Source organism: Castor canadensis, chromosome 10 (genome assembly GCF_047511655.1).
Source record: "Castor canadensis chromosome 10, mCasCan1.hap1v2, whole genome shotgun sequence".
Classification (NCBI taxonomy): domain Eukaryota; kingdom Metazoa; phylum Chordata; class Mammalia; order Rodentia; family Castoridae; genus Castor; species Castor canadensis.
Genome location: NC_133395.1, coordinates 125,261,771 through 125,277,430, shown reverse-complemented (window position 1 = coordinate 125,277,430; position 15,660 = coordinate 125,261,771). Strand labels below are relative to the sequence as shown.

General features: G+C 38.1%; 1 protein-coding gene across 1 annotated transcript in view; it reads left to right on the top strand.

Moving 5' to 3' along the window:
- Window positions 1-15,660, top strand: part of Suclg2 (succinate-CoA ligase GDP-forming subunit beta) — a 244,423-nt gene that overhangs the window by 55,145 nt on the left and 173,618 nt on the right. Inside the window, exon 2 of the mRNA XM_020185303.2 lies at window positions 5,402-5,543. Coding sequence (XP_020040892.1) covers window positions 5,402-5,543 — 142 coding nt within the window. The remainder of the gene's footprint in view (window positions 1-5,401; window positions 5,544-15,660) is intronic.

Genomic DNA, 15,660 nt, shown 5'->3' with positions numbered 1-15,660 from the left:
TTTTAAGTTGTTTTCTCCTTTTCCTCCTAGCTTAGAAATGCTTCTCTATCAAAGAAAGGCAGAAAGGGAGGGACCAAGGGCAAGGTCATAGTAAAAGTCCAAGGGGAGCTAAATCTAGGTGCCCCCCTGTCACAGCTGGTTTAGAACATGATGCAGTTTTTAAGATGGACAGAAGAAAGGAATTAGTCCAGGAGCTTCTGGCTCCTTCCAAGGTCCTGGGCAAGTTACTTCTGCTGTTTCACAAGGTTGCTGATAGATGAGGAAGTTGGATTCCAGTGTACCTTTTATACCTTTGAGCACCAATGTGTGAAAGATTCATTGGGAAAGGTTTCCAGTGCAGGATCCCTAAGCCCCCTTTGTAAAAGCAGGACATTTGCCATTCCCCTTCCCCTTTAGACCATGGAAGCACAGTCTATCAGTGTCCAATGAGGAAGATGGAGATTCCACCTGATCATTTAACAGAGTTTAATAAGGGGAAGAATATTTCTAAGAAGCAGTGTTAGAGCTGTTGGAAAGCAGAGGGACTTTGGAGGCCACTCAGGAATCTTCTGTGAGTCCTAGGGAGGAAGGAGTTCAGGGAAGCCAGTGGGAGGGGAGTCATGTCAGGGGAGGTAGAGTGAGCTGGAATGATGGAAGGAAGGACAGTGTGGAGGGAACTACAACTAAAGAGGAGGTGGTCACTGCTGGAGGTGCTGCCCCATTTAGAAAAAGGAAGTCAGAGCCTGGTTTCTTCTTCCCACAGACCGATCTCCGAATGGAGTCTCAAAGGTACTCCGAAGCTGGTTGGCAAAGAAGCTTGGGGAATGGATATGGGGGCAAGCAAGGAATTAGTAGGACAAATCCTTTATCTATTTGTGCTTTCTGCAGCTAACTGTGGTCCAAAAACACTAAATGGAAAAATTCTAGGAGTTTTCACATGTTTTAATAATTTTTATTATAGTATATTGTTATAATTCTATTTTATTAGTTTTTTATTTCCAATTTATAAATTAAACTATCATTCGTCAATATATATAGGAAAAAACAGTGTATTTTCTATTTGGTACTATCAAAAGTTTCAGGTATCCACTGAATTTTGGTTTGCATCCCGTGGATTGGTGGTGGTGGGGGGGGTTATAGGGGACTACTGTAACTGGTAGAAACAATCAAAAGGCACCGTGCCCGCTCATTTTTAAATTCCTTTATATTACTTATTCTCAGGAAGCTTTTCTCCTGCAATTAAGATATTTTTCTAGGGTTTTAATATATAACTCTTCCTAGAAGTCAAAAACTTCTACTATGTTTGTATGTCTCAGGATAACACATTTCACTCCCTCCTCTCCTTAAATGCCTGGAGCATTTAAGCTTTTCCTTTCAGTTCTATTCCTGGTAGACTTGGTCTTTTGAAGACAGGGATACTGTCTTACTCATCTCTACATTAGTTTATCACCACAAGGCCTCTGGGAATGTGGGGTCAGAATATAGACACAGGGAAACAATGGTGTGAGACAGCTGATCAATAAATTTGGTCAGAGATGCTTTCGTTTTACTATGGCTTATGATCTTGGCCAAGTGACTTAACCTTCAAGTTGAGTTTTCTTATCTGTAAGGTAGTTTTATTAGTCAGGATAGGCTGTGTTCTCTAGGTAGGTTAGGTTCTGCAATAATAACAACCCTTAGAATCTCTGGTTGAAAATCCACAAAGGTTTATTTTTTACTGCACATTCATTGTGAGCCACCTGGGATGTGTCTCTTCCTCCCAGCCTCTGGCTGATAGATCATCTGCCATCTTGAATATCACATTTCCTCTTGTCACAAGAAAGAGAACTTGGATGGGGTGAGAGGGATGGTAATTTAATATCTGCCTGGATGTGTCATACATAATACGTATTTAAAACTTACTGTTTGAAACTAGTTACATGGCCTCACTTAATTTCAGCTAAGGCAAAGAATTACCTAGAAGGTGGAAGACTGGGAGTTGATTTGCAGTAATGACAGTTATAGAGAAAGAGTAATAATACTTGACTTTTCATGATTGTTTTTACCATTAGGTAACACGAACACTTAGTCTAATGTCTAATACAACATAAGCGCTCAGTTTGTAGTAGATGAAATTATTATTGATACTCAGTTCATATTTCTAGCATGTTTTACAGCACCCATTTACTTAGCACTTTCTTCTTCCCCCTTCCCCCTTTTATTATTTCCTGAACGTGCAAAAGTAAACTTAATTTGTTCCTTCTCTGGATTTAGCACAAATTCTTAATAAGTAGAGTTGATTTAATGAAGTTTAAACCTAGTCAGTGACACTACTCTTCCAAGTTTTGGATTGAGCACAGATAAGTGATAATTCTGTAAGAGGATTACTTTGTGGAGTGATATATTGGATATCAGCATTGGCTTTGGAATTGTGCTCACTGTCTTGGTTTTCAATTTAAGAGCCAGAGACTTAAAGCTGAGTCAGTGTAGAAACATGTATTACATGTCTATGAAGCTGGTCTCTGGATCAATTGCAATTAGTTTGCAGCAGGTTGCATTAACATATCTAAAATTAATATGGTGAGTGTTCTAATGAAAGGGAATTGACCACAACCACACAGGTGACTGTTTTTAATCTCTTTTACATGTGTTTTAAACTAAATTTTTTCTTCTTTGGTTAATGTCTTTGAGTTGGAATTCCACCACAGACCTAATCTATTGATCCTTCCCATTTTGTCTTTTAAAAATGGTCCCAGATAATGGCACATTTGTAACATGTGATGTTTTCTTTCATTAAAAGGCTTTTACTAAATACCTTAAACTTGTATTTTTCTGGAATGTTGTATGGCATGCTACTAAGAATATTAAGCCTATGAGTATGTTCGTTTATGAAATTTTATGTTTTTCACATTAGTGATGTTTCATTAAGAGTTGTCAGAAGTAAGATATAAACGATGTGCAGTAATGTGATGTGAACATGGCTTGTCTGGCAGTTTATTTTTGGTCCAGTATTTATTTTTAAAGAAGAACTGCGGTCAGCTTCAATATTAAAAAAAACACATTGTTAGTAATATTTCCTTATAAAAGCAAGAAAGAGCTATCTTTAGGCTTGATCATATAAAATTTTGAATATTTTACAAATGTGCATAATTATTATTTATATTTCAGGTCTAAGGGCTAACTGGTGACCAGTTTCTGGGAATGTAAAGTTCTCTGCATTAGGAGACAAACAGCATAGTTTATTCATTTGGCCATCTAACTGATATTTTTTAGTATATTCTGTATGCCAAATACAGGATCTCAACAACGCATCCAGTGTCATGGCACATTCTGCTCTTGAGTAGAGCCTGGTATAGTTACAAGGTTTTATAGCCTCTTTGGATACCCCTTGTCCAGAAGGGCTCAGGAGTGTGTTGTACCTTAGAGATCTTAGAAGATAACATTTTAGAGGTCTTGAAAGCCAATGCTTCTGTGAGGTAAAGCCCTGTGGGCCTCTGTGCTACAGTCTGCTTGATAACTGCCTTGGACATCTGTGGCGAGCGGATTAAAGCCTATGAGAATTGGACACAAGCAAGGCGAGATGCAGTTAATTGCTTTTACCTGTAGGCCGAGATAGGCACAACCCTTGGCCACGAAACAGGGAAAGGCAGAACAGCCACAGCTCCTAAGTTGTATTCAGAGAAGCAGGAATCCAGGTTTCTCCTGTTACAGTGTCACGCACCCCCCATGACTCCACCCTGTTTGTTGCTATAAAAGACCCCTGAAGGAGGAAGAGGGGCTTTTGCTTTTGCCTTTTGGGGCTTTACTTTGGGCTTTTGGAAGGGAAAAGAATTATTGAAGGGAAAATGCTAAAGAGAGGTTGATAGGAAGTCTGCACTGAGAACTTTAACATAGGCTTCAGAAAGCAAAGCTGAGAAAGAACTGCATACATTGGCTAAAGCCAATGAGAACATGGGGCAGTGCACAGTGCAAGCCTAAGGACCTTAAGAGTTATGCAGATGCAGGTTGTAGGGTGTCTGTTTGCAAGTTTGTAGCACTGAGGCTTTAAGAGAACTAAAGAGAGATAAGACAGGGCAAGCCTGGGGACAAAAGACTTTCAGAGCAATTAAGCTAAAGATAAGCTAAAAGCAAATATGGCACAGAGCGAGCCCAAGGAAAAAGGTTTTAAGCAGGGTTTTAAAGAAGACTTTAGAAGCAAGGTTTTAAAGAGCTGCAAGGAGTAAGGCCTTAAATAATCAAGATAGAGAAGAGAAACAATGAGGGTTGTCTCCAGCTGAGCATACAATACACCTGACCCTGAATTTCTTTCTGTCTTTCCTATATCTTCTCTAAAATCCCATCTCCCCCAGTTAAGCCCATCTGGGTCCAGAAATAACCAAGGAGCAAGAGAGAAAACCTTGCTCCAGCAAAGGAGGGAGCGTGAGAAATAGCACCCCCTTCAGACATCCACCAGTACTATTGATAGAAGCTGCTAGGGTGGGTATCAGGTTATTTTTCACATTCCACCAATCTTGTAATTAGTTATGTGATTGAACTTTTAGTTTTCATTAATGGCATCACCATCCTGCCTCTTGTAAGTTCCTTTGTATCATGAGTCAATGGAAACAAGTGTAACTAAGTGTATTCATTTTTTCTTTTTTATTTAAAAAATGGAGTTTTATAGATTTGGTAGAAAATGCTGTTAATATTTTTTGATAAAATAAGTAATTTGCTTGTTTGTCATTCTGTACTTTGCCTATGTTCTTTCAATGTAAAGTGATTAATAGTACATATTGTAAAACCTTTTCTACTTGAAACTCAAGCAAGATTACTGAATATACAAGTTGTAGTTTAGGAACTAGCCTAATTATTGGACATTCTTTTATGTTATTGTGCTCAGCTTTGGTGCATGAGAGAGATAATCTCATTAAACTCTATGATTGTATCTAGGCTCCATTAAAAACAAAGAAGTGAATTCGTGTGTGGCCCAGTAACCTCAGAGAGTTAAAATAGTTTTCCTGAGATACCTTACAGTGATTCAAGTAATTCTGTGCTTTTAACTATTTAGGGTGGGTGTGGGAGGGAAGCCTAGGCTGTGTAACAGGGTATTTAACATTTTTCAAGATGACTTCTAATTTAGAAATACATATGCCCTAAAAGTTGCAAAAAAGTAAAACAGTCCCAAATAACCTTTGCCAAGTGTTGACATCATATAATTCTAGTACAGAAATGAAACCTGGACATTTGCGCTGGTACATTCCTATTAACTAGGCTGTAGACTTTATCCAGTTTTACCATTTAAAAAAAGTCTGCATTCATTGTGCATGTATGGTTGACTTAACACTTTTGATTAAAAATAGTTCATCATTGAATAATTTACATAGATTTATTTTTTCCTTTGGTCACTAAATTTTGTTTCTCGCTGCTAGTTGATGGTGCTCTTACCTTCTCTCCATTTTTCTAGGCAGTTCAGCTGACTTCCAGAAGATGGCTGAACCTGCAGGAATACCAGAGCAAGAAGCTGATGTCTGAGCATGGAGTGAGAGTTCAAAGATTCTTTGTAGCTGACACTGCGAATGAAGCTTTGGAGGCTGCTAAGAGACTAAGTAAGCTAATTGATAACAGCTGAAACCCACTTGCTCTAATCAGTGAACCTCATAGGCAGTGGTTTCCCACTAGTGAAATTCCTTTGTTGTGGTTTATGCTAATGGACAGACACAGGTGACAACTTTGATTTGCAAAAGCAAAAAAGTTCAGTTAGGAAAACTTGATTCTTTTACTTGATAGCAGCACCTGTGATGTTTTCGGTCTCTGTTGCACCATCTTTTCTCAGCTGTGGTTTAGTGGCTGGGAGAAATAGGGTAGAAGTGTATAGAGAAGCACACCACAGGGCGGGTCATACTTTAATAAGTCCAAGTAACATTATTTCAACATGTAATTAATATTGGGTAATTTTCGGTGGGATCTTTTTTATCCTAATCTTCTGGTTTGCAGTTCACACTTTCTGCATATGTTATTTTACACTTGTCACATTTAAGGTGTACAGTAGACACATGTGGCAAGTGACCACTGTATTGGGCAGTGGAAGTATGGACACTAGAAGGAGTTGTACCCGAATCTTTTTCCTGCATCTCTGGAGAATATTTGTTTCCTTCCAGAAATAAAAACCAGAGCACCTGCTCTGGCAACATTTGAGCATGCAAGATAGAGGCAGGCTCCATAGTTCAGTGTTCCAATTTTCTTTGTTCTTTTTTTCATTTGCTCTTGGTAATTCAGCTGTAATTGTTATTTTATCTTCTTTTTAAAGTTCCCCAAGATGCTAATAGGACAGATCCTTTCTATATTATATCAGTTAAAACAGATACTTATTCTTTCTTCGAACAAATGAGTGTTGACCATGCATGGTCAGTGTGGATCTAGCTGTGAAGACAGACAAGCCCTCTTCTGTCTCATAATTTATATTCTAGAAGGAAAGTCATTTGTAGTTTTCAGATACTAAATGTAGAAATGGCTAGTAATTTTTTTTAAGAAAATATGGTTTCATTTTCAAAAATGATCAAAATTAGTTTTTAAGTGAAAAGCACCAGTAATGTTAGGCGCAGTCCTGGAGGAATGCTCCTCAGTGAATTGTGGTGATAGTCCAGTGCAGGTTGCTCTTCTCACCTTTGCACAGGAAAGGATCATTTTTATTTTATACTCCTGTGGTTTGGGGATTTGGAAATGAGAGCAAAGAAATGTAAAGTTCAAGTTGAACTTTGATCTTCATTTTCTCCTTTATTTTCTTCCATGCACTGAAGCACTAGTGTTCAGACCCAAGGGTCCTTTTTAAGGGTGTTCTGGAAGCCAGCTGACTGCCCTCCCAGCCTCACATGCTTAGGCACAGTAGAGCTGAGACATCCTGTCTTTCAGTTGTTGTGGACTTATGAATTAACTGAATTAATCAGCTTCCTAGTCATGGGTTTGTTTTAAAACACTCTATTTAGCCATCACTTCATGATTGGGGATTGTATGCCATGCTTTTAAGATAGTTTTTGCTCTTGGGGAATTTATATGGCATGTACTTAGTGGGATGAGAATAAAGGGGGAGGTGGGAATTGAAAATAAAAGAAGTTTAAATAAAAGAAAATTAAAACTGTGAAATTAATCTTTTTAAAGAAAGCTAAGTTTGGCTCTTGGCATGATTTCAAGAAACTGGGTGAAGGAATGGAGAAAGATGAATCTGTGAGTGAGTGCAGTCTTTCACCTGTGCACACCTGTGGTGGTGTTTTAGGTGGTGGGGCCAGTGGAGTCTGTGAGCGTGTTTAGAGCTGAACAGGAATTCAGAAAACCAATCCTTGAAGCTCATTTGACTAATAACTATTCTCCCTGTACTCATTTGTAGTTTGTTGGAAGGTCTTGATTTCTGTTGTTGAATAGTTTTGGTCTGTGAGAAAATGTATAGTACCGGAAGAGATGCTTCTGATTCTAGTTGGTAGGAAGTGAAACGAGCTGATAGTAAGTGTAGAGGGAAGTGTGTGCATCACCTTTGCTGAGGTTGCCTGGAGAGAACAAAGCAAGGAGAACCTGGCAAAGCTTCACATTGAAATATTGCTGTCACTGCAAGATTGGCAAAGACCAAGAACACATGGAGTTTTACCGAATAGATTTGAGGCTAAAGCCGGATTACATACATCTTCCTGATTGTCCTGAAAATAGATTACTATCTTACAATTTTGATATTTTCACAGAGGGACATTATATGGGATATTAATGTATTTAACATACAGAAAGTATTATATAAAATTTTATATTGTCATTGGGGCATCTGATTCCAGGTGATTTATTTCTGTCATGTTTCAAATTCACAGACATTTCAGACACATTTGACATCAGTATCTTGTCAGTCATGTGTTAGGAGAGTTCATAATTTAAAAGGTTTGTAATTGACTGAAATATATTTGATTTACATATTTTATTTTTTCATATCTGGATATGTTTGGAAATAAAATGGCATTTTCTAATATATTTTGGAAAAAAGTGTTAATGATAGCCATACCTGTAATTTCTAGTGTAATCTCTGGATTATTTCACAGGTCTCTTTCTTTGTGTCTGAACTCACATTTTTGATTGTTCATTGTCCTTCTGAGTCTTCACCTCTCCTGGTCCAAATGCAACTTGTCAAATCTCCATTGCTTCAAACCTTTTTCCTTTTCTCTCCATGTACTTGCTCAGCTGAGATAGCTCCAGATCACCTGTAATGCCTCTCAATGTCTGTCATATTCAGTTTGTTGCCAAATCTCATCAGTGTTACCACCATTCTTACTTTATAGGCAAGGAAACAAGGAAGGGAAGGTTAAAAACGTTGCCAAGCTTGTAGAGCTAATAATCAACCAAGATGAGAGTTGGGCCCTCAGATTAGCTTTAATACGCATCCCCCATGCACTTTCTTTTGCTAACTTGATGTTCTTGGGAGATGGTTTTGTGTGGATCAGCGTTTTGAAGATGGAAAATGCATATTAATAAAATTAGAAGATTTGATTAAAATTAGATGTGGCAGTTTCTGAGGTGCAATTGATAGAAACTAATTTGGAGATTATTTTTTTAATGATTCATTTAGGCAATAGAACCTTTTGCTGTGTAGTTCTGGAGAGCTTGTTAATTTGAACATTTGTTTAAAATGGGTATGTGAAGCTTTGTTTCTGAAACAATTCATAATGGTATGGTATTGAGTGAGGTTCTCATTTCCTTGCACAGAAAATGGACTTATGTCTGATTGAGAGAGTAAATTTGGTGTGGTGAATTAAGATTTTAATATGTGGATAATATTCATTCTGAAGCAGTGTATAAGAGCTACCTTTTAAAATATGCTTTAAGGAAGGAATTGTTTCCTTTGCGTAACTTGTCTTTATGAGGCTTATTGATTACATGTTTTTTTCTACTTACAGATTAAAATTCTTAAAATCAACAGATGACTACAGAACACCTACTGTGTGGAGGATTAATCTCTGTATTGCCTTTTCAGTTATATTTAAAGATGAGTGAAGGATTGTGTCTCTAACTCCAAAGGGTGTTTTTTTTTTTTTTTTTTTTGGCAGTGCTGGGGTTTGAACTCAGGACTTGCACTTGCTAGGCAGGTGTTTTACCACATGAGCCATGCCTCCAGCTCTTGTTTTGCTTTATTTATGTTTTTTATAAGATCTCATACTTTTTGTTCAAGGCCAGCTTCAGACAGCAATTGTCCTACCTTTGCCTCCTTCGTAGCTGGGGTTATAACCATACACTGTCACACTAGCCTTATTTGTGGAGGTATGCTGACTTTTTGTTTTCTTGGGTTACCCTTAAACTGTGGTCCTTGCAATCTTCACCTCTTGAGTAGCTGGGATTGAGCCACCATTCCTGTCTTAGAGTACTTACATAGATGAAACTTACCTTCGACCACTACCTCTCAGGTTTTGAAATCTCTACAATTTGTTAATTATTCTTGAGCTGACTTGATGCTCAACTTTGATTAAGCAAGAAAAAGTGTATTTCAAAAACTCCACTGTTTTATTTTTTTTGCCAGGAAAGAGAACTAAAGAATGAATGGAGAAATTAATCTTCTGTGAGCTAATGACTTACATACTAAAATGGAGATAAGGAACTTTTATTGAACTTGGCTAGCTTTGGATTGCTTTCAGCTGTAACATGTTTCTATTAATCAGAATGATAACTTACTCTTTTCATTTTGTATAATTGCATCCTAATGCCTGGCATATTACTTATACCATTAAGGAATTGTACTTTATATAAAAAGAGAACTGCTACCCATTGACTACTGACTGAAGTGTACAATTAATTCTGTAGGCAATTAAATTCATTGGCGGTCTCCTGTGATGAAATTTTCTGCTTTGTCATATCACATCACCTGGTTAGGATCTTGCAAAAAGATCTTAGGTCCTTTGTGTTGAGATGATGGTCATTTTTGTCTTACAGTGACGGGCAAGGAAGACTTTGACTTCTGTGAAGTAAATCTTCACTGACTCTGAGTTGGTAATGTTCCTTGGATAATGGCATTTGTGTTCCATCAGAGCTCCAAGCAGCATCTTCTTTCTAGGACTGACTCACAGTGGTGTTGTCACTAGATGGATGATTACCTGGTTCTGTTCCTGGCTACTATTAACCTCCTTTAGTTCTTTCCAATTTTCTGAGGTTGATTCTCCTGCTTTCTTGGTGATTATGTGAACTTCCTGATATCTTTTCTGTGATTTAATTCATGCTTGTTTCAGCTAGAGTTAATTTCTGTTGCTTGCTGGTAGGAACTCTGGTTCATCCAGGTGGCAAATGCTCGTCATAGGTCCTAAGACATAGTAAGTATACTATGCATTGTTGTTATCCGGAAAGTTTTTACTTGTTAATGTTTACTTGCAAATGCTCCTAAAAAAAGATATGAATTGAAATTAAAGGTTTGCCCAGACTGTATTTGTAAAGAGGATTCTATTCAACAAGTTGAGGCTTTAATAACATCTCCTACTGTATATACTTTTGTAAAAAAAAATTCCCCTTTTATAAAACGTTTTCTTTCCTGAGTCTATATTAAATATAAAATGGGCTTCTCTTCTTAGAATTTCTCTGAGCCAGAATATCTTTTCACTAATTGCCTTGTGGTGCTCACTGAATAGAAACAGCAGGAGAGCTACAGAGGAAGGGGCCAGACCAATGCTGGTTATGGGCAGGCAGGCTTTAGGAGAGGGTACATGGGGCTTCCTTTCAGTTTCCTTAGAAATCAATGGGAACAATGCTTTGAAAGTCAATTCCTCTACTTCAGTTTTGGCAGTATAATAAAGCAAGGATCAATTCTTCTCACATTTGAAGCAATAAATGTAAGAGTGGTGACATTTAACCTCTGGGCCCTTCCAACGTGGCTGGCATCCTGCCGAGCATTTGGTAAGTGTTATCTCATACAATCCTAATTCAAACCAAAGGGAAAGGATTTCCTTTGAGGACTGGTTTCAGATATCACCAGCAGATTTCTTTATGCCTATTCCAGCCACTCCCAAGGGGAAAAAAATCCATAGTGATTTGCATGGATCACATCACTTCAGCTGTGTTCCATTGGCTGAAACTCTTTATATGCTCTCAACTGGGAGGCTGGGAAGTAGTTTCAGTCCTTGTTTAGGAGGAAAGCAACATGGCTTTGGTGACCTTTTGTAGTTTTTCCATGGCTTGTGTTTAGAGTCTTGAGAAAATTTGTCTTTTTGCTTAAAGGCTTAGAGTGGACATGGCTGTATAGTAAAAATAGAGTATTTATCCCAACTTTCCTTTGACTGATTTACACAAGCCACAGTTTACTTGACTATAAAATTGGGAATATTACTACATTCAAGGAATAATTCAGATTAAATTCAGCACATGCCTCATACAAATAAGGCACTTACCAAATTTCCTTCCTTTTTTCCTACCATTGTTTAGACTGAATTGAACCAGTGTTTTGAGCCTTCTTAAAAGAGATATAATAACAACTGTTAAAAACACCAATAGCAAATAAAAAGTAAGAATTTTCAGTGCTTTTCCAGTGATACCTGAGTGTTAAACTATATTATTGTTTAAATAAATTTATTGTGTACATCTTGTCATGTGACTTGATAATGAATATATTACTCATATTCTGATGGTTGTTACTTTCTAGAAAGATGATACATGAACTCAAAAGTTGCATAATTTTGAAAGAAAATGAAGATCATACTTTCTTTACATTGCCACAGAATAAATATTACCTAAGGAATTATGCTTCTACGATGCCACGCCGTTCCCTAAGGTGGTTGCTACAGGCACTGGAATGTTTAAACAGATGTTCATATATAGTACTAAGACTCCACCTGAATTTTCTAGGTTAGCTACAAAAAAGTCAGGAAATGAATTTAGAAGGTTTAAAAGAATTATATTGCTTGATCTACTTCAGGATGAAAATCAGATGAGTAAACAAGCTACTTCAATTATGCGCTTGTTTTTTTTTTCCTTTCATTCAATGTGGAACAAGCTATGGGATTTGGGAGTCTGTTACTTCTCTCAAATTAAATGTGAACCAAGCATTAGAATTTTTTTCTTTTGTCTTCAGTCTTATTTAAGTGGATATACTAGTCACTTCAGTATGGGGAAAAGGAAACAGATGGGGTGTGGATAACGGGAAAAATAACACTGCTAAAAGTATTTGATATGCAAAAATCAAACTGTTTTGAGAGTCTTCACATGCTAGTTGTAGCACAGGAAAATCAGCTTTACATAAATACGTGTTTTCTTTATGAGTAACATGTCCACTAGCATCACAGACATGAGAATCTACATACCTTCAGGACACTCTTGTTCAGACATCCTTATCACTCTTCCTTGTGCATACAGTTTACACTCACCATATTTATGGTATACACAGTCAATTGTGTATGACCCAGCCACACTGCCTTTCCTACACTATATCCCCTTTGTACCTCTTTCTTTTTCTTTTGTGGGTGGTACTTGGTGTTGAACTCAGAGATTCACACTTGCTAAGCAGATGCTCTACTACTTGAGCCATTCCTCCAAGCCCTTTTTTGCTTTATTTTTCAGGTAGGGTCTTGTGTTTTTGCCTGGGACTAGACTCAGACCATGATCTTCCTACCCATGACTTCTCAAATAGCTGAGATCACAGACATGCCAAGCTTATTGATTGCGATGGGTCTTGCTACATTTTTGTCTGGGTTGTCTGGCCACTGAACCCTGCTTCCTGCTTGTACCTCTTTCCCAGAATATGGTCACATCAGTTTTTTTCCTTCTTCTTTGGTATGTCTTTACACAGTGAAGATGTTGGTGGAATTGAGTTCAAATCCTTGGTCCACTCCATGCAAGCTGTGCAACCCCAGGGAAGTTACTGAACCTCAAGAATCCTCAGTTTTCCCATTTGTATGTTGGGCATTACAGTAGTACTCACATCCTAGGGAAGATGGGAGAGTGAAATGAGGTCATGTATGTTTGAGGTTTTGCAGAGTTGGGCTCCCTAAAGTCTCACTAGTGTAGGTGGCATCATTATCATTGTCACTATCACCCACTGGTCTTGGGCCAGTTTAACCATCACCTCTTCAGTGAAATCTTCTAGGAAGCTGTGGTGATGTTTAAAAGGGTGGAATTCAGAGGAGACTTCTTTGGTTTGAATCATGCGTCCTTTATTAGCTGTTTTAACTTCTTTAGTGTTCCATTTTCTAAAATGTGGGATGTCGGTAGTGTCTGTCCATTGGGTTTGAGGGAGGAGTGATTTAAGTATTAACATAGTCCCTGGCACAGGAAACAGTGGCAGATGATGTCATTGTATTGCATGGCTTCTGTTGTTGTGGTAAGCAGTGTGATACACATCTCAGTATGTACAAGATGGGACCAGGGGTTGTAATTTAACCTGTGCTGTCTATTTTCAGAAACGGGAAGCACATTCCTGTTGACGTGGTTGTGAACTGGTCTCTAACATGATACTTTTGTGTGTGTTTCTATAAAGCAGGTCAGGAAGTTTCAAAATACATATCTGGCATTTAAAGTTTTCATCCATGTCTCCAAGCTGAGGTGCTTTTCCCTCTTGGTTTGCTTGGTTTAGATGTGGGTCTGTTTTAATAGAACTGTTGTTAGTAGCTATCCCTTTTACTTTCAGACTATCTCCTTTTAAATACTAAGGTACCTGGTCACCTTAGTTAATAACTTTAAGGGATGACTCTTTGGTAGCAATGAAACATTTGTATGGGACCTTTGTAGAAAGGCGTATGGTAGCTTTAAAGAGTATCCTATTCCTTCATGCAGCATGTAAGTGCAGGATGAGCTAGAGAAGGAACCTTGTTGATAATTAGGAATGAATGCTGGGTGTGGGGTACACAAGCAGATGGATAGCTCAGGGTTTGCTGTTTCTCATATGTCTTCCTGCTATCTTGACAGTAGTATGGTTTCCATAAGTGGTTACTAAATAGGAAAAATTAATAAAACAAACACACCAAAGAACCGCCCCCCCCCCAGCTTAAAAGTTGATACTCATGACTTCTCTGATGAATATAGATGTATGATACAGTGTCATTGGGTCATGTCCTTTAGCTTGCTTTAAGGAGGAGGGCAACACTAAGGAAAGCAGCAGCTCTAGGGACAATGATAGGAAATGTGGAAATTGTGAATGGAGATGACACATTGGTACCATTGTGCCTGCTGCCAGCCTTTTGGTTGGGTTTGGTTCAGGGTTCTCCTCGGGCTAGTCTTCCCATTTAATGCTATAAAACAACCTTGGTTGCAGTGTGTTGGTGGTGGTCAAATGAAGTGTTGCCAGGAGTGAAACTGCTTAGACAAAAACAGCTTCTCCTTCCATCAGGGTTTCTCTGAGCTCTATCAGGTCACGTTAATATGAGTCCCTGGTCTGTACTGGCTTTTTGTTCCATTTACATTGATGAGCTGTACTTTCAGGTATAGGATGTTTGGATGTGTGCTCGTTTCAGTTGAAAGGTGTCCCACATATGGTCATTTCATTGCCATTTTCATCCCTGTTTCTTCCACTTCTGAAAAAAATTAATATTCTGTAATGTTAGATAGTAGTTCTGCATCCTTGTCAGGATTCTGTTCATTATAAAAGAGGGAATAGTAAGGAAGCCATGGGAGGGCTCAAAAGCACTTGTGATTTAAGTAACTTAGTTTTTCCTATGGAATGCTAATTTCTTCCACGGTTACTGAATACCTGAAATGAGTCTGATGCTGAGGTTGGTTGCAACTTGTTGCTTCTAAGATATTCACTGCCTAATACAGTGACCCATAGAATACAGGAAGGATAAAGCTATGCAGATGTTTTGGGCACACAGAGGAAAAGTGGTGGCTGTTCCACTGAGGATGCTGGATGGTTAGGGAAGCTTCTGGAAGAGGTGAAAACTACATTTCCTTTCTGACTTGTCATTAAAACTAATACATTTAATGTCTGACTCTAGAATAAAAATATTGGCCTTTTAGTCCCTCTCTTTTGGGTTATCATGAACGTGATAATCTCAGAATAATTGAGAAGAAATTAGCAATACTAGCTTTGAACACAGAAGTCACACTGATTATTATTTTAGTATATAAAACTTATTACTTGTGTTAAGTTTAAGGTGTTGTCTCTTGTAAATGTGGATGGTCACCTTCTAAGATAGATCCTGTGCACAGCTCCTCAAGGGGTACTATGAGTAAACCCAGTGCTCCTTGCCTTTGTTAGCCAGGAAATTTGTGAGTACACACCAAGAAACAGTTCATTAGGAGGCTGGATATTCACCAACCAGACATGAAAATGATGTATATGCCTGAAAGCTAATGGGCACATTACAAAATGAAATGGTTTTCTCACAAATGGAACGTTCATATCTGCCGTGTTGGTGTCTTAGGAGACAAAGTCACCTTATTTTACCCTTACAGTATTTTTTCTCTTTTAAAGCAGAAGAACACTTTTCAACAAAAATTGAGGCTTTTGCTTACTCACGTGCTAGTATATGTGTTAGGCGTATGTACTAGAAGGTGGAAAATACAATGGCTGACATGTCTTAAGAACTTGTTTTTTATTAAATAAATGCTGTTAGTGCTTTGCCTGCCTTATCTCATTGAACCCTTGTGAGACCTTTCTGAATATACATCCTTATCCCTAGTTTATAAAAGAAACCTCTAAGGAGTTTAAGAGGTCGAGGCAAACTGGAACCCTTTAGACTGACAGAAAAGCAAAGACAGATTGCCACAGACTGCTATGTGGAGCCATGT